The sequence below is a fragment of the Hydra viridissima genome, unplaced genomic scaffold (genome assembly GCF_058129835.1).
Source record: "Hydra viridissima isolate aposymbiotic clone 2 unplaced genomic scaffold, HvirCarnegie_v1 scaffold_15, whole genome shotgun sequence".
Lineage (NCBI taxonomy): Eukaryota > Metazoa > Cnidaria > Hydrozoa > Anthoathecata > Hydridae > Hydra > Hydra viridissima.
Window position 1 is genome coordinate 4,554,934 of NW_028324314.1, and position 19,922 is coordinate 4,574,855.

Sequence of the window (19,922 nt, forward strand, 5' to 3'; positions counted from 1 at the left end):
TTCAATTCAAATTCAACAAGAATTGTGTGCTGTATTTAAAAAAAAACTTTATTCCCATGTTTATTATCTGTTTATGCAAGTTTTTTAAAAACTAGATTCAACATTTAAGAACATTTTAATTGCAAAACACATATTTAATACTTTTACAAAAATTTTTATCTTTCATCCAGTGATCAAAGTTAAGATTAAATTTTATTTTGAATAAATTTCATTTTTAGTCAACTCTCTTTGTCTCTATTGCAATAAAACAATTTTCAAAGATATAGAGTTAAATGACAAAGTTTACACTCAGTACCTATTTTGAACTCTTATGAAATAAAACAACACCTGAAAACTTGTTTCAGCAAATTGTGAGGACATTTGTAGGTTTTAGGGAAAGTTCTGAATCATTAAAGCATTCAACTGCATATGAAATTGAATATTAATTAAACAGTAAGAGCAACAAGTGAGCTCTTTCATAATATCTTCAAACCATTGATATTCCGAACTGCATTCCCTTTTTTTCTTCTATTTGTCCTTAAACCTCAACTTTGTCAAAAAATTCTTTCACAGATTGAAGATCCTAAATTCTCATCCTAGTGAAACATTTGCAAGAGAACTAAGTTACTGAAATTTTTTTTAAAAAAAGCTTTTGTGGTAGGAGATTGCCGGGTGAGTCTATCCAAACATATTGAGACACAATTAGCTTAAAATACCTTTTTTTTTTGGGAAGTTAATGATAAAAACTTTTAAACAAAAAAATTAAGACATGATGGTGACAAAAAAATTTTTATTGTAATTGATCAAAGATTAATTTTGGGGTAATTAATTCCCTATTCACTTTCATGCTCTTCAACCAATATTTATAAACAGAAAAGAATGATTTTGCTCAATATGATTGTCTTGTTTTTGCAGGTTCTTGCAATTATTCCTTAATGAATTTGCCATTTTATAATTTTGCCATTTTGAAAAGGATTTTTAAGATAACATAATGAGCCGTTGCTAGGTAATAATCTTAAAACTGGAAACAAAAAAAATAAATAATAAAATGAGCACAAATTTTTTTTTTCTCATTATAAAGAAACCTGAAAAAGTTACTCACACTTCTGACAAGGTCTGCATTTAAAGTTGCATCTTTCATAGAATATTTTATAATGGCAGAGAACAATGTTTTAAAAAAAGCTTCTTCATTCACCCAAATGTTATTCTAGATAAAAACAACTATTAATAATAAAAATAACTATTAATAATAAAAACAACTATTAATAAAAAAAACAACTATTAATAATAAAAACAACTATTAATAAAAAAAACAACTATTAATAATAAAAACAACTATTAATAATAAAAACAACTATTAATAATGAAAATAACTATTAGATTGCAATCATTTTAAAATAAAGCTTAAAGCATAAGCTAAGAAGCCAATTTACAAAATATTTTTATAGCTAATACAAACCCTCTCAAATACTACAAAAAATTTTTGTTTCATTAATAAACATGTTACCTCTGCATCTGATATTGACATAGCAAAATTAAAACCACACTTTAAGATTTCATGAAATATAACTGAACTTTTATTGTAGGATTGTGAAAGTATACTTTCAGCAATTATTCGCAAGCAATCCAGACATGCTTTGTTTATCTAAAATAGGATTTAAAAATTTACCAAATTAACTTTGTTTGATATTTTCTTTGAAATATTGAAAAATATTTCAAAACTATTTTAAGTAACGTCAATTTACAACAAAAATAAAAAATATCTTCTTTTTTTAACTTTAAAAAATTTCTAAAACAAAATGAGCGATGCACAGAATTAAGAAACTATTAGTTAATAAACATCTAAAATATATATAAACATCAAAAATATTGGAATATTTTAAGTTTTAGAAATTGATTGAATTTTAGAGATTGAGATATGGTTTTGGTTAAATACTTAATATTTATTAGAAATTTATTTAATGCTAAATATTTTTTAAATACTTAACATTTTACTTATATGATAAATAAAATGTACTGCAAATCATTTTAGTATTACACTTAAAAAAAAAAAAAAGATAAATCAATAAATTGCAAAAACATAAATTGATTTATCTCACCTGAGGAGTGGTTTCAAATTGCTTAAGAACATGCAAGATCATACATGACAATGTATACAAATTTGGTTCTGTAAAATAAACCAATGGCAAAGAGATTACCCCCTAAATAAGTACAAACACATGAAGACTTTAAATTTCATTTTGTAACAAGAAATAACTAGTAATGTTTAGGTTACATCTTTCTTTTTATCTTAATTTTACAACAAAAAAAAACTTATTCAGAAAAAAACTAAAAAAAGAAAGAAAAGAAAGTTAATGTTTCAATGTGAATTTAAAACAATTCTTGTTAAAGAAAGAAAAATTGAAAAAAAATTTTTGGTTAAGACCATTTACCTGAAGTAATGTCAAAATGTCATTCATATGATCAACTTTTTCAGATAATTTTGTCTGCTTTAAACTTTCTTCATTAACAAACTTGAAAGGTACAATTTCATTAAATGTTGTCTTTATTGAATGAACTAAAGAGCTTTGAAATTCAATACTGTTATAGCATTCTAGCATGTATAGAGATGTACCTTCATCACTCTTATCATGTCTAAAATGGTTTCAAACAGGTGTTATGTTTTAGTTTTAATAAAAATGGTTGTAATAATAACAATTAAAACCATAATGATTAAAATATGTATATATATATATATATACATACTTAAAATCATTATGGTTTTAATTGTTATTATTACAACCATTATGGTAATATATATATATATATATATATATATATATATATATATATATATATATATATATATATATATATATATATATATACACACACACACATATATATATACATATATATATATAAAACTTTTTTTGTCAACCGCTATTATAGTAAGCAATACAAATTTGAGAAACCTTAATAGTTTTTAATAACTATTAGCAAATCTTAATAACTATAAAAAACTATTAGCATCACTTAAATCATAATTGTTAATAAGTATTAGTGTAATTTATAATAATAATAATGAAGCTGAAAGTTAATGCTTAGAAATGTGTTAGAGCAAAAACCTAGGGGTATTGGTATTGCAACAACTTTATCTAGTATTTAGCATTCTGTAAGTAAAATTACCTGTAATGAATTTTCCATGCAATATTTGTATACTTGTTAATGATTGGTGTATTGGTGAAAACAAAAAAATTGTCTTCTATTAATTGGAACAGGTAATACCAGAGACTTTCTTCAGTCATCTTGAGAATCTAAAGCAAATAAATTCTTTACACTGGATGACCTTTTTTTAATTATTTGATTCTTTACACTAATTATAACACTAATTATTACACTAATTACACATTCTTTACACTTTTAATTGCAATGTGTTAGGCAGGAAAAAAAGATTGATCGTCTTTGTTCTTACAAGCACTTACATTAAATTTTGAAAAGTCTCCAAAAAGATTTGAAAAATTGAACTGCTTGTCTGATAGGTATGAATTAAACAAACTTTCCAAATTGATTGGATTACATGTACCATTGCCATTGTCTGACATTAATATAGATAGGCAGGCCTATAATGTGAGAAAGGAAGTCTTGTTAAATATATATATATATATATATATATATATATATATATATATATATATATATATATATATATATATATATATATATATATATATATATATATATATATACTAGAAAGAAGATTTATACTCACTAAAGTTTCTTTTAAACTCACTTATTTTCCGTTAAACCTTTTGCATTAAAAACTAAAATTCTCAGAGTATCTGCCATAAAAAGTTATTTTCCTAATTTGTAAGTTCTCTTATTTTTGAATGATTTTTATTGTGTTATAGAATCTAAGCATCTTATGGTAATAATACACATAACAGATGTAACCCTATTTTGTTAAAAGACAAGAACAGCATTTTCAAATATGCAATAAGGAAAGAAAGAGCCATTAAAATATTTACTCTAGAAATAATAACTAATCATTATTGTACAGAGAAAACAGTGTTTAATAATGTTAAAAGAACTGTGCAAACTAAGAAAAAAGATTTATATGTTTTGATTTATATTTTGATTGAGTGTGATTTACTCAGAGGTGTTCAAGAAGATTTTTTTTAAAACTAATCATTAGAATATTCAAATTTTTACAAAATTTTAAGCTTAGAAATTGCTCTTATAACAATGGAATACAAGGGGGTTTAAAAACTGATGTTGTTTAAGCTGAAAAACAGAAAAATGCTGATTAAAATTCTATTAAGATTATTGGCAGTGTTAACTGTCAAAATTGAATCAAAAGAATTGCAAAATTTCATTTAAAAACACTTCAATCTTCAAGATAAAATAAATTTTTCAAAAAAAACCATCCTCAAACTCCTACACAGTTGCACAATTTTGAACACCCAAGTTTGCAAGGTGGGTGCAAAAGATAGCTTATACTTAAGATAAGAATTGCTATGCTTTTAATAGCCAACCATAAGTAGCTAGAGTACCATGAAAGTGGAACTGCCAGCAGTTCACCTGGGATTTGGAACTATATTGCTTTTTCTCTTTCATTTTCCACCTATTATAAGACTTACTGTCTTACAGACATCTTGTTTTAGATTTCTGCAATTATTAGATATCATCGATGTGAACTTTAATGAACTGCAACTATTACAGTATATCACCCCATTTTCAGTAAAGTGTATGATTTAAACAAATAGGAAAGTAAAAATGAAAAAAAAAAAAATTAAACAGAGTTCATAAAAGTAGACATTTTGGCATCTATTGAAACAACATCCTATGAAACAACTGCCCATAGACAGCTTCTTACTAACAGAAAAGTATTTTATCAATAAATGATATTATTAGAGATATCAGTAAAAATGAACTTTTTTTTGAGATTTTTATTGCAGATTGTGCGTTTATCTTACTTTTCTTTGATTTCCTAACATGGAATACACCCTAGTCCTACATTTTAACTAACCTTTAAGTATTTTTGCACAGCAGTATCATTATCCTTTATGTCATCAATTAGCCTCATTTCCATTTTCATATCACAAAGGGAGTATTGTTGTAAAAGAAACTGAACACTTAAGACACTATAATTAACCAATAGTGAAGTGTTTAAGATCCTCATCTGGATAAAAAAAAAATATAAAAAATTATGCTATATATAAATATAAAAAATGTTAAACAATTAAATTAAATAAAACAATTAAAGAGAAAAGTTTTAAACTTCTAACAATATATATAACAATATATATATAACAATATTTTCAAACCTTGGATTCTTTCTTTTTGATAGGCAAGGTGTGTATTCTGTTGGCTTCAGTGCTAAGAGTATCTAGCATGTCTATGAAAGTTTGCAATGCAGGCTTCATGTAACCATTTATTGGTATAACAGAAGCATTAGTAAGAACCAGATAGCATAATAAAAATGCTTCATTTTCCAATATAAAGCAATCTAAATATAGTTAGCGACAACAGTAAATTATAATTTTGAAAGCTACAAAATTAAATTAGTATTTTTAACAAGAATTTATTGAATTTGTGAAAATTTGCATTCACAAATGAATAGCTGACTGGACCTCTGAATAATATATTTCTTGTTATTTCTTGTTAATAGCTATTTCCTTGCTTTTTGTTTCTACTTCTTGTTCTATGTTGTTTTGCTATATGTTGCTATATTAACAACAACATATAGAACAGCAACATATATATCAATTCACATTTACATTAATGAAAGTTTCCTTTCACTTTTGCCATTTTTACCTGCTTCAGATGTTTCTTTTGATACCTGTTTAAGTTTTGTTAGAAATATTTCTGAAAGAGCACATGCTTGCAATACTTCTAATTCTAATATTGTGGCTGAGTACCTAAAGATATGTAAATTTCAAAAATAAAAAAGATAGATTGAAAGATTAACATATCATCGTTTTTTAGCCATAAAACAAATTCATTTAAAGAAAAACTCTTAAATGTTTAAAACTTAAAGGATGTAAAAAGAAAAAGAAAGAAATTAAAAACTCAGATATCAGCAGTTTCAAGTTTTAATAAACCTTAGGGTTACATACAACATAATCACCTACTTAATAACTAATACTTTTATAAAGGAAGTTTTTAAAATGTGCTATTAAAAACATCATAACTGTATCTAAAAATAATGGGTTTCTCGTTTTTTTAAATGGGGAACTGCATCAAATCAGAGCAAGAACATTGGGCTAGATTGCTTTTATATAATAATCATGAAAATCTAAGCCTATGAAAATAAAAATTCATTTCATTTTCTAAAAAAAAAAAATAATTTCAAAAAAAATAGTTTCACTATATGTTTTAAAAGAAGTCTTTTTATTTTTAAAAATAAATATTTATTTTTTAAAACAGATATATATTTTTTAAAAATTTTTTTATTTTTGATTTTAATTAAAAAGCATTAAAAAAATTTTTTTTTTTTTTCCTTACTTCTCAATAAAAGAATCCTGAAGCATGATGCCATTCTCAAATTCTGAACCAATATTAAATGTCATCATGAGTTTGTCAAGCTAAATAAAGATCATTTTTATTAAGTTCAAAAATTCATGAAAAAATACTTAAGTTGATTTGTAATTATTTACAGGAAATTTATTTATTATAATAAATGAAAACTTTGAATAAAAAAAAAAAAAAAAATGGATGCCAAACATATTTTACATATTTTACAAATGTAAAATATGTAACAGTTGCAACTCAAATTTTAAAATTTTTTTCTTAAAATCAGTAAATTAATAGGAGTTATCATTAAATGTATCAGTAAATTAATAGGAGTTATCATTAAATGTATCAGTAAATTAATAGGAGTTATCATTAAATGTATCAGTAAATTAACAGGAGTTATCATTAAATGAAGCTATCATAAAAAAAGTTTATAATAAATATTTATGATAACACAATTTAAGTAAAAACAAAATAACCTGATGCAACTTATGATAAACTGTGAGCAAATCACAAAGCAAAATATCTGCTTCTTTTGTAACAGAAATGGATTTCTAGAAATGAGCAAATAATATCTATTACTTAAAAAAAGAAAAGCAACATATTGTTCAAGATAAATACATATTTTGCAATTCATAGCCATTAGATGATACATCTGGCTTGTCATAGCATTCTATTTCTGAAATTTTATACTCATTTGATTCTACATTTTAAATCTGAAGTGCGGGTCCAATTTAATTTAATACTTTCACATCTCTTTTTTTTTTAACTTTTAATTTTACATCACACAGCTAACAAAGTAATCTTTTCATAAAAAGTTGTATATAAATTTGTAATTGCTAAAATGAAATTTGGGTGCAGCTTAATGTTTTTCACTGTTACTTCAAATGATATTTTTACAGGAAATTTTGTGTACTTTAGCATAGCTCCTTTTTTTTGTTAATAATGCTTTTATAATATCCAGCAAAGCTTTACTTTTTATCAAAGCTATACTTTCTTTTTATATTTGCTTATAATTCTTTAAAAATATTCTGGACTGGAATTTCAGATAAAGATCTTTGCCTTTGATCACATGAACTATGATAATTATTGCAAACTTATTATATTAGCATATATCAACATATGGCATTAATTATAACAAACCTGTTAAGTTATTGCTGGTCAAAAAAGAGGAGAGAATTTGTGCAGAAAATTTAAAGTTAATGTTCAAATATATTACAGCACAGATGTCATCTTTGTTAAGTTAACTAGATTTTCATCCTGACTCATAGTATAGTCTATAAGTTTCTGATACATTTCTACATAAATCCAATCATATTCCTTAATTTCTACCTGTATATTTATACAAACTTCTGGAGACACACTCATAAAAATTATGAACTAATAATTAGTTTCAGAATATTGAAGAAACCTTCACTAAATATTAATGAATATAAATATTCAAGTAGTGTGAACTGCGTCAAAAATCAAACAAATGTATATTCTTAATTTTTTTATTCTGATTTCATTCTCTTTTTCTTTCTTAAAATGATTCTTAATAGCATAAATCAAGACTTCAGATTTGTAAAAGCCTTGAAAAGTTCTAATAAATATGGGCAATTAAAGTGCAAAACACATTAAAATGTTTTTTGAACTTCCATCGCCCATCTTTAGGCTCCATCTGGGACACACTTATTTACAAGTGGTAAATTATGTTTTTCAAAGAACAAGATCAATTAACAAAGTTGTTGTTGCAGGCAGTCCTAACATATAAATTGCATTCAACATAAATTGATTTTTTGGTAAGTTATAAGAATATACAGACAAATTAACAGAAGGTTTAGTAGTCTTAAGTATTGATAAGCACAAAATTAAGCACTCTGATTAAAAACTCTTATACCCACCAAATTGTAACACTAAAATCACCTAACCCTTCTTTCTAAAATAAAAAAACACTTTGAAATAAAAAAGAAACTTTCATAAAGTTGTTAAAGATATTTTACCTTCTCTAAGCAAATCACCCATATCTGTCCAAGAAAACCTTCTACCACCAAATGGTTTATTTTTAAAAACAATGATATTGTATGAAGAATTGATATTTGATCATCATCTTTGCTTAATTTTTATTGAAAAAAAATTTTATAATAAGTAATAAATTAATCAAAAAAATAAACAAGTAAAAAAAATTAAAATAGGAAAACTGAAATTACTATTTAACTCATTACACATTTACTTTTACGTTATTTGTAAATATTGTTTTACATCATTTGTATATATGTATTTATACATTTATTAGTTCTCTATTAAAAAAATCCTCATTTTTTGAAATTATTTGCTGTAAGTACATATATAAATGTACCAAATAAATTAAATATTTACTTATATTTGCAAGTTAAATATATATAAATTTATCTATTATAAATAAAAAAAAGTTTCAACTGAATTACATGTTAAATATTTTTACTATTGAATATTCTAAATACAGATTTTAAAGTTCTAAGTGCATATTTTATCAAAATTTATTTTTTAATTAAAAAGTTTTGAATAAGAAAATTCTGAGTTAAAAATTTCTGAATTATTTGTTTACTTGCTAACATTCTTTGCACAAAAACAAAATTATTATGCAATGTTTTACAGGTACTAAATGTTCTCTGCAAACAACAAATAGATTTTTAAAGGTAAGTTTGATTTGAATTTATTGAGAATTATGTTACAAAAAGCTATAAACTAAATGAACGTTTAAATTTTTTTTAAAAAAACTTTAAAGATTCTTTTTCTAAAAATATCTTTTTTTTAATTATATCTTATATTATATATTATAACTAATAATCTTTATTTAATTATAGGATAAAAATATGTTGATAAAAAATAAAAATTTAATTACAAGATAAAAATGATGTCATAATTTAATTACAAGTGACAAGAACATGCTGCAGCTTTAGCTAATAAAAAAAGATAATAAAATGTAAAGAAAAAGTAAAGATAAAAAGACATGGTGATGAGTGTAGAGAAAAAGAGACATGGTAAAGAAATATGGTAAAGAGAAGAGTGATAAAGAGACATTAAAGAGATAGTGGAGATAAAGTGAAAAGTTGTCAACATGAACAAATAAAATAAAATTTGTCAATGATTCCAAAAAGGAATCAATAATGATTCCAAAAAGGAATCAATAAAAGGAATGTATCATATTTGGCCATATAAAAGGTATAAATTGTTTACAAACTGAATAATTACATTTAACTGTACCTATCAAGGTAACACCCAATTGCTGAGTATAGCATATCTACCATCCAATTGAAAAATTGACTTCCTTTAGATGTATCTTCTGCACGCTGAAAAAATAACACAGTAAAAAGCAACACCCTAAAAAAAACAACACCCTGAAAAAAAAAACTGAAACTGAAATAAGTTCAATAAGAAATAAAAATTTTGAAAAACTTAAACCTTAATTAAAAATTTCAAAAAAGTTAAAGAAATTAAAACAAATCAATTCAGAGCAACTGAGCATAATTAGCATAATTATCATAGTTATTTTTTTAATTCAATGAAAAATTTCAGAAATGTAATAAAATGTAAAAATATCAATTAAAAATTTATTTGGAAATCTCTTTACCTGGTAGACATCATAATCTGCAACCACCTTCAATAATTCCTCTAAACACTTTAACGAAAGTGATCTATTTTCATTAAGCATATTATTCTTTAACTGACAAAGGGAGTTAAAATGTCTAAGAAGTTCAAATGTTTCATGGCATGCTAAATTTGCAGTAGAAGAAGGTTTTCTACAATAATAAAAAAAACAACTTACAAATACATTTCATAACTTTAAATAATTTTTTTATGAAAAAGATCATACCTAAAATATCTATGCCTAACTTTAAATATCCTACCTAACTGTAACAATCAGCATTTTATACAAAGTAGGAACCATTTTCAGAAGGAAACATTGCAGCTAAAATAAATTTGTAAGTAACCATGGTAACAAATTAAAAAAAAGACATTTAAAGTTTATCAAGAGTACTATAAAATACAAACTAAAGATATTAAGCTTTAATTTTTTTCAAAAAAATTCTCAATAAATCTTGCATTAGAGTGATTATGCTTTGTGCTTTTGTGCATCTCTTTTGCATTTATTTAACAAGATTGCTGCAAATTTTGGTTGGATCTCTTCTACAAATGGTATCTAGTTATTGTTTTAGGTTACTTATGGAACTTATTTGGACTTGGATTAATTTGTCCATCCAAGCCCCAATAAATTCAACTGAATACAAATCTGGTGATGGCCAGGGCATTAAATTTCATTTTTGTTCATATAATCTTTGACTATGCGAGTTGTGTGGACAGGAGTCATATTTTTTTGAAACTAGCATTATTCATTTGAATCCTTTAGCATGTCTGCTAGTGGATCCAGTTCTTTGGTGCCTCTATGTAGGTATTTTATAAAAATAATTCAGCAAAAAAAAAATCTCTGCATAAAATCTTCACTGATTACTATGCAAAGTTTATAACCAATTAATAAAAACATTAAAATAGTAAATATTCTAACAAGTCATTTACCTTTGTTTCACACAAATCCAACTTTTCAAAAAACATTTTGAAATATATGTCATTTTCTGTTTTCTTCATTTTAGCAGCTGGTTCATTATCAACAACATTCAATTTGTAATTCAGATACAACTTTAAACTATTCATATGATCTCTAAAGAAACATGTCACAATTTAGCATAATTCAGCTGTAATAACTTGATTAAATGAACAAATCCAACTACAGAAACTTTTTTTACATAATTTCACGAATTACTTTAACAATATTTTTTTAAAATTAATTAAACAGTCTTTTTTCACTAATCTGATTTCTTATGCTACTACCTTTAGCAGCAAATTTGACAATAATAAGTTTAGAGAATAGACTAAAACAAAGTGCAAATTGCCATCAACTCAACAAGCTTTGTATCAATTTTTGCATTTATTCATTAATATTGATAAATTCACTTAATGGAATGATTTTTTTGTATTTTTGCATTTTTTTAATTTTATAGAATTTTTTATTTAATTCAAATAATACTTTCTTATCTGCAGAGTTATTACCTATATTATATGAAAAATGAAAAAAAGACATCAATATTCAATTGAAATTTGTGGTAAATTTAAATTTTGTCTGAAGGTTATACTTAAGAATTGTCAGAAGATTGAAAATTCTGATTGCCACAATGAAAAAATGTCAGAATGGGAAAGAAAATTATATTACTCATGACAGCAGTGTTTCTATTGCATGAGAAGTAATTATTTTGGGCCAAGAAAAGGATACCAGTTCAGCGTGAACCTCATGCTACAAAAAAAGATACGGATACTTGCAAGAAGTTTTGAAAGAATAAGAAGCATTTTATTGAAATTTAAAAACAAGCCTCACTTTACAAATGATTTAAGATTTCGTTGATCACTAGTCATGAGTATGCAATTGTGATGTCTTGATAATTGACAAAAAATTCCTCATAAAAATTTCTCATTTCTTGCTTTTAGGACTCAAAAAAATTAGGGAAATTTTGAATGTGAGTTAATTAACTTATTTTTTGTGCAGCTTTAACTAATAGTAATAATATCAATAACACAAATCTTTAAAATTTGTTCAAACAATATTAAGTTAATTTGAAATGGTGAGACTTTAGTTTAGGTTGTTAGTAACAAAACTAAACTATTAACTATTAATTTAAGGATTGTGGATCACGGCCATGATCCACAATCCTTAAATTAATATTTTTCACCTGCAACATAAATAACATAAACTTCAATAGAAAATTTAAAAGTTTAACTCTGCAGTCAATTAAACAATTAGTAAAAATTTAGATTAAAATTAGTTTAAATTTTTAATTTTCTATTTAGTTTTCCTTCTCATTTGTAAGTAATAACATTAAAAACTTTGAAAATTTTTTTTTGAAATTGTTCATTTGAACAATTTATTAACAATTATGAATGATAGCATAGTTGTAATAGGGTTAAAAGTTAGGACAGAGCACTTAAAAACTGATTATGTTATGATAAAAAAGTGGTTTTCTGTTTTAGTTTTCCCTAAAAAAAGAAAAACAATTGTGAGGTCAACCTCACAACTAATTTGTTTTTTTTCTATCCCTAATAAATTTTTCTTGTTTGTTGTTCTTAATGTCCTGATTGCTTAGTATTTTTTTCAACTATTGTTGATTTTGGTTTTAGAATTCTTTCAAATACTAAAATATCAATAATAATTTATTGTTAGTTACTCTTACTATGATAAATATATAGTTTATTTATTTTTCCTATTTTAATTTTATAACATTCTTAATTATTACACGTGTAATTGCAATACAATACAGTTAACTGCCACATATTGCAATATGCAATATGTTGCAGTTAAGTTCCACTATTTTTGATAGCAACTCATTGATAAGCTACACACATTTTAGTACTGATGAAAAATCATTTTCTTGCAATAATCAAATTCTGAAATCTTTTACTTTTGTTCCACTCCTTGTAACTTAAAGCAAAGTTTAAATTTTTGTGACTTGACTCTGTGAGATGAAATTACTTATATAAAAATCTTTATAAACAGCAGATATTTCTAATCATTCCTGAAAATATTTTATACAATTAATCAAAAGAACAAGATTAGTTTTAAATTTCTTCTTAAAATTACCTTTGAAGGATGACATTTTTTAAAATTTCATCAACAGTAGTGCACACTTTTGCAGATAAAACATCATTTTGATCATGAAGCAGACATCTTACCCATAACACTTTCAAAAGCAACTTTTCACAAAAATGTAAAAAAAGCTAAAAAGAATAAGAAAATAAAAAAATAATGCATAATTACAATAAAATTATGTAGAATGAAATGACCGTAACACTGTATTTATAATAAATTGTGTTAACTCAAAAAACTAGCATTATTAAAAAAATACAAAATTTGGATTTTGAGTAAGTTTTGACATATTTGCTCCAACTAAAGTTTGTTAAAATTTCCTCTAGATTTTTTAGATATCTCTAGATGTGCCAGTTACACAAAAATGTATATGCTTTCAACACATTTAACATGTGTAATTAATGTACCATACATATATACACACACACACACTTACGCAAGTTATTAAGGAGGCTTGGCATTATGGTGATATATTTTGCATTATTCCTTTTACCAATTGTTTTTAATGACACTAAGGTACAGCAGGGTACTGTTTTAATTTGGACCATGTACTAAAAATCTTGTTTTTAATCATCAGGTCTGTTTGATAATCTTCTTTGTGATATATTGTAATGTCTTTAGTAACTTTCTTTGTTATTTGTCAAAAGTTGTGTAAAAATGTGTAAACCTTTATTGCATTTATTTTCATTTTGTATTTGGTTTTGTTTCGAAGGGATTCCATCTGGTCATACAATGTGGTATAGTTCATTGAGCCTGCTGCTTCTTCATTGTTATGACGGAAATGGTGAACAGGTTAACTATTAGAAAGAGTGCTATCATAAAGTCAGCCAGTCACTTTATACTTGAAAACTTTGTAGTTTATTATGAACAGGTTAACTATTAGAAAGAGTGCTATCAACCAGTCACTTTTTTTTAAAAAAAAAAAAAAAATCAATTAAAACTTGATTAAAAAATGTTATTTAATTAAAATCTTCAACTAACATTATTTTTCAACTAGAACAATTTTAAACTAATGTTATTTTTAACACTGCTGTATAGCTTAGAATAAGCAGCCAGTTTTTGCTTGCCTTCTTACTTTAAAGTCTTAACAAAAAATAGTTGTTTCTTTCAGACTCAGTTTCTATTTGGCTTTTTAGTGTTTTAATGTAAAACTTACAATCTTTTTAACTTTATAACTCTACATACTCTACACGATTCTTTATAGTATCCGTTGTAGTAAATTTGATAATTGGAATTTGATGGGAATACTTTGTACAGGCTCACTATATATGTAATCTGCTGTGTCAATCTTATATTTTAGAGCCAACTTGTGTTGTTTCTTGCAATGGTGCAAATACTTGTGTTTTCCTGCTTTGGTACTGGGATAATAAACCTTGGAGACTAGTAAACTTTTTGAATTTGATACTAGGATTGCTAGTAGAAGCAGTTAAAAGTAGGAAGTGGATATTGTGGTTGTATAATCAGTTGATTGACTCGTAAAAGATACAGTATGGGTTTTAGAAGTATTCAGATTGCTACTAAAAGCAGGTATTTGGGTGTTAGTAGCCAGTGGATGGCTGGTAATTACAGATTAATGGCTGGTAATTACAGATGAATGGCTGGCCATTCATCTGTAATATCTGGCCATAAGGATGCTTTTTGAAAGCCATTTAGGGCATTTGTGATTGTGATATTAGCTTCCAGAAAGGCTGAGCCAAAAAGTTAAGCTATTTGAAATTGAGTGACCACATACCTAGGATTAGTTCTCAACCATTTCCTGATTTTGTGATCATAGTAAAAGCTAAGTGATAGGACAAAAACCAAATCCAAGGGCTGCCTTCAATGTGAAGAGAGAAGAATTGCACCACTCCTCTCGCAATGTTAATTAGTTAAATACTTTTAGATTTATGTTCATATAAAATAAGTAGAAATGGAGAGGTTGTTTTGGTATCAGAATATTGAATAAATTTTTTTAACCAAATAAAAAAAATTCCTTTTTGCTTCTACTTGCTTGAGTGACATTCATCCCAGGTATCTGATGGTGCTCTATCCATTATTTCTGGCTTCATTCAATTATTTCACTCGCTTATAAGGAAAGATCATCATAGGTGGCACATACCTCCCACTTAAAACAATTATTATTTGTAATGATAGAGATTTTATTGTGCATATATGTTAAACATGCTAAGATAAAAAAAAAAAAAAGCTTTGCTTTTTATCTTAACATGTTTAATATATATGCACAATAATCAAAAATCCACAGAAACCTTACTTTTTTAAGATTATATTGACTCTTTATCTGTTTGTTGTAATGGCTGAGCAGAGAGAATATAACAAAAACGCATTTCTCCAAATTTTGGACTTTAAGCATCTGATCAGCCATGTATGAAAGAACTTCAACCTGGAAAAAAATAAAATTTAACATTTATAAGATTATAACAATTTTAACAGGTTTAACATTTATAAGGTTTATTTTTATATTTATAATGCCTAACCAGTGAGTTTAATTTCAAAGGAAGTGACTGCTTCCAGATTTGATAATGAAGGACATCATGCCAAACACACACAATGAGATCAGCACCAAATAATGCTTCTTCTTTACAAAACTTAGTTAATACCTGATAAACAATTAATAAACAGTTAAAATTTTCTATATTTATGTAACCCTTCTATGATTTGCTTTAAAAAACAAGTTTTAATATTTTTTACTTTAATACCATTTAAAAGCATAAAACAATTTTTTTCTGAAAAAAAACAAACCAATAGACAAGTACCTCAAGCACATTTAATTTTAGAAGACACTGTAACTTTAAAATCACAGACTTTGATAAATAACCACAAAGCAGAGAAAGTAGCGCTTTGATAGACTGAATATTAGTAGCTATTAGCCTAAATAATAAAACCCACCACGTGTTAAGAACAATTTGTCTTGCCTAAAATCTTTATATTTAATATATTTGTCAGGCAATTACAAATAGCTGCCTGAAGAAAAGATATTTAAGACAAATATATATATAAAAAATACATGAAAAGTAAAATAACAAATCATATAACAGTTTGAAAACTGAACTTTAAAATCAAATAAAGTTTTTATTGAAGGTTTTTAAGGTTGATTAAAATCAAATGTCAATCAAAAGGGTAATTACATATCAAATGGACTAATTTTTTTAATTTTTTTGGACCACATCAGATTTTTGGTAGAACATGCTGGAGTGGTGTAAGTTGATTAGATAAGGAAATCCTGAAAATTTCAACTCTATACCACTTATCTCAAAATATAATTAGATATTGCGCATGCCAAACTTTTTGAAGCCAGTTTTGACCTCTCAATTTGGGGGCAGAATTAACAAATGCTTATATAAAAATTAAGAAACTGATGATAATGAAGTTTTATATCTTAAGTTCAAATATTGATAAGTTTATAAGTTTCAAACAAAAACCTATTTTTTTTGCTTAACATAATATTTTTTTCTTAAAAGGACGGAATATTACATATTTATATAAATTTCAAATACATATTTTTACAATAACTTGTTGAATTTAACTTTTTTAAATAAAAGTTCTCAGTAAAACTAAGCATAAATTTTAATTTTATTTTGTTTAAATTTAGTTTGTTTAATAGTAGTGAAGAAAAAGTATTTGTATAATCGCCATTTTAGATCAAACAAACATAGCATGGTCTAAAATGATAATTGTTAACCAACCTGCAACTGTTGGCAGCTGCCAAAATAGTAATTTGTTAATTGCTTGTGTAGAAATTCTCAAATTTCAAATAATTAGCATTTTTTATATAATTTATGTACCTTTTAATTCTTCACTACCTACTGCTGCTTGCTAGAAGGTTAATAAGACAACTGCATGGTAGGCAGCTGAGTTTCTTTTTACGATAAAATATTTTGGCAACTTGGTTTTGTAAAAAAATTATTTAATTTCTGTATAACTGCAGCCATAATATATAACAGTAAGTATAATAGTATATATAGGTAAAAAAGTATAGTAGGTGATTTAAATAGTTTTTTATTCAAATATTTATTATATACATTATGATAATTCTTTTAGAGTTGTTTTTGCATGCATTATATATATATATATATATATATATATATATATATATATATATATATATATATATATATATATATATATATATATATATATATATATATATGTGTGTGTGTATATATATATATATATATATATATATATATATATATATATATATATATATATATATAATGGTGGGGATGTGTAACTATAACAAAAAAAAAAAGACTGAGGAGAAAAAGCAACAGAGTCACTTAACGATTTTTAACTTAAAATTTGATTCAATACAAACTTTATTTAATTAACTATTACTCATAGGGCAATCACTTGAAATTTTCAAAAAAGTAACTTCATATTTTCCCTTGTGGACTATAATTATACAAGTAATTCTATGAGTTAAATCATCAACATTTTAGGTATAAACTTACTTGTCAGATTTAGATAGGAAGTCAATTGTTGAGCAAATCCAGTCTAAGAGAAACTGAATTTTTCCAATAGAGTCTATCTGTTTGTCTTCGATTTCACTTAGCTTTTCAATTTTTATATCTATATTGGACTTAGAATCAAGTAAGCATGAAGATAAAACTAAAAGAAAAAAAAAAAAAGAATATTACAATAAGAAGAAGAAGAAGAATAATAACAGAAGATTAAAAAGATAAAAAAGAAACTAAAACATATATATTTAACTACCATGAAAATCAGTTCTGTGCTGGATAATCATGTTTTTGTAACATTAAAATGAGAATACCTTTCTTTTAACTAAATAAACACAAAGATATAGTCAAAAGTTTGTAATTATCATAAAAGAGCCTAGCTAGTTAAAATAGCTATTATATATGATAAATCTAGAATACCACACTATCTAACGTTTGAGTTGGATAATAGTAAAAACATACTATAATATAATATTGTAAACAACCATTTGGTGGATTACTTCTAATAATAATATAAATTTATTTTACAGATAACTAATTGATCTTTATATTTAATTGTAAAAAATTGTCAAAATAATAAGCTTGAAAAAAAAAACTACACGTGGTTTTGTTAGTAAAAAGTCAGTCATTAATAATGCGATTCGCAACGCGTGCGTTTAACGATGTTTATGGTCAACGTCACAAAACCGCTAGATTTGCTAAGACCTGCGCTGAGAAATCTGTCATGCCGTCAGACTTCAATAATGTAAAAACTGAAATCCAACTTATTCCGTTCTCTGGAGAAAATTCATTTATCTCTCTTTTAGAAATGATAGCTTTTCCAAATTTTGTAGTTTCACATCTAGAATATGCTTTATAATATGCAACAGTTTTCCTTTAAAATTATGAAAATGTTTTCATTGGTTTTTTCCTGGATTAAAGAGCCTACCACGTTAATTTAATGAGTTTTTCAAGAGAGCGATTCTCAAGAGAATGATTCTCTAGAGAACGATTTTGGGAACCAACGGTTTCCTTATTGAGCCAAAAAAGTTTAGTATTACAGTTACTGTAGATAAAGAATTTACTTTTAAAGTTCCAAATAAGTGCGTGGGTTCAAGATGTTTATCAAGTTGTGTGCGCTTCGTACATTCGGATCTCTGATGAGTAAAAAGATTCCAAAGACCTGACGTTATAATCAAGAAGTTCAAGGCTTTTGGTAATTTGGTTAACGAACAAATTTTCACTCATAGATTTTAGAGTTTACACCTCTAATGGTACTACATCTCCTTCTTGGCGTGGTCAATCATATGCACAAAACTTTGAAAGACGTTTGGCCAAAAGGTAGCCAATGACCAACAGCTCTCCATATTTAAGAGGAACCATACCACGATGCTCACTTTGCAAACAATAAGTGTTACAAACTCGTCAACAGCCTTCTTTAACACCTTGCAAGAAAAGTCTCAGGATTAATATAATCAACCAACTTCCGGTTTGTTTTGTTTTACTAAAACGTTACTAAAATTTCAAAATGTTGTATTATTCTGATTTGGTAAAAAAATTGGAGCAGATTTTAACGAAAACATCACTTATTTTAAGAGTTTATACTTAGCATTTCAAATGTGCAGGGTAGCATCTAAGGTGCATGCTACGTTTTTTAACAGAAAATAGTTTGTTGACACGAAGAGGGCATTCCCTGGTTATTTAGTGAACAAGTTTCTGATATCAACAGTTTAGTCCAATTGCTTTTATTTAAAAAATATCTTTTCATGCATTACATAAGCTTTGTATTATTGTAATATATAATAATATAAAATAAGCTCTGTATTATTTAGATACAAGTTATTTGTGCATTACACAGTTGTTTACCAAAAAACAAAGTGAATAATTTATATAATTTATGTTCTTCTATAAAAATTAAAGTATAAATTATATTCTTTAAGAATAAATAAATATCAAAAAGTGTGCGGGGTTTATCTGAACATTTCCTTTTCAATTGTTAATTTCATTCTTAAGTTTTTAAATTTAACTTTATAATAAATTAATTTGTAACTGTTTTTTCGGTTTTCTTATGTTTATGCCTTATGTTTCTAAATTTAAAAGAAAAGCATGCAGTTGCCAAGTTCTTGCTGATTTGTCAAGTGACATAAGAGAAGTCTTTACTTTATTCTTTTTGTTATAAAATAGTTTAATAAAGCCATTTATTCAACAAAATGATATCAACAGTTTAGTCCACGTTTTAGATAAGTATCAATTGATTAATTTTTGTAAGTCTAATTTAAAAATGGTTGAGTCACAAGAAAAAACTATTACAGGTTCAGACGGAGTTACTTATAAATACCATTATGTTTGTATTAGAGATG

At 25.4% G+C, this 19,922-nt stretch overlaps 1 protein-coding gene across 2 annotated transcripts in view; it reads right to left on the bottom strand.

The window, feature by feature from the left end:
• Positions 1 to 18,213, bottom strand: part of LOC149878288 (uncharacterized) — a 28,340-nt gene extending 10,127 nt beyond the window's left edge. For both annotated transcript variants that reach the window (XM_090072644.1, XM_090072645.1), the window contains exons 1-22: positions 17,840 to 18,213; positions 17,578 to 17,734; positions 15,880 to 15,994; positions 15,601 to 15,723; positions 15,378 to 15,506; positions 13,121 to 13,257; positions 11,011 to 11,152; positions 10,344 to 10,405; positions 10,067 to 10,235; positions 9,700 to 9,785; positions 8,457 to 8,568; positions 6,954 to 7,028; positions 6,466 to 6,545; positions 5,776 to 5,879; positions 5,286 to 5,467; positions 4,988 to 5,140; positions 3,444 to 3,581; positions 3,148 to 3,275; positions 2,412 to 2,613; positions 2,079 to 2,180; positions 1,487 to 1,624; positions 1,082 to 1,186 (exon numbers count right to left, since the gene is read on the bottom strand). In XM_090072644.1, coding sequence (XP_089928770.1) covers positions 1,082 to 1,186; positions 1,487 to 1,624; positions 2,079 to 2,180; positions 2,412 to 2,613; positions 3,148 to 3,275; positions 3,444 to 3,581; positions 4,988 to 5,140; positions 5,286 to 5,467; positions 5,776 to 5,879; positions 6,466 to 6,545; positions 6,954 to 7,028; positions 8,457 to 8,568; positions 9,700 to 9,785; positions 10,067 to 10,235; positions 10,344 to 10,405; positions 11,011 to 11,152; positions 13,121 to 13,257; positions 15,378 to 15,506; positions 15,601 to 15,723; positions 15,880 to 15,994; positions 17,578 to 17,734; positions 17,840 to 17,870 — 2,670 coding nt within the window. In that variant the 5' untranslated portion in view covers positions 17,871 to 18,213. The remainder of the gene's footprint in view (positions 1 to 1,081; positions 1,187 to 1,486; positions 1,625 to 2,078; positions 2,181 to 2,411; positions 2,614 to 3,147; positions 3,276 to 3,443; positions 3,582 to 4,987; positions 5,141 to 5,285; positions 5,468 to 5,775; positions 5,880 to 6,465; positions 6,546 to 6,953; positions 7,029 to 8,456; positions 8,569 to 9,699; positions 9,786 to 10,066; positions 10,236 to 10,343; positions 10,406 to 11,010; positions 11,153 to 13,120; positions 13,258 to 15,377; positions 15,507 to 15,600; positions 15,724 to 15,879; positions 15,995 to 17,577; positions 17,735 to 17,839) is intronic.
• Positions 18,214 to 19,922: the final 1,709 nt, after the last annotated feature.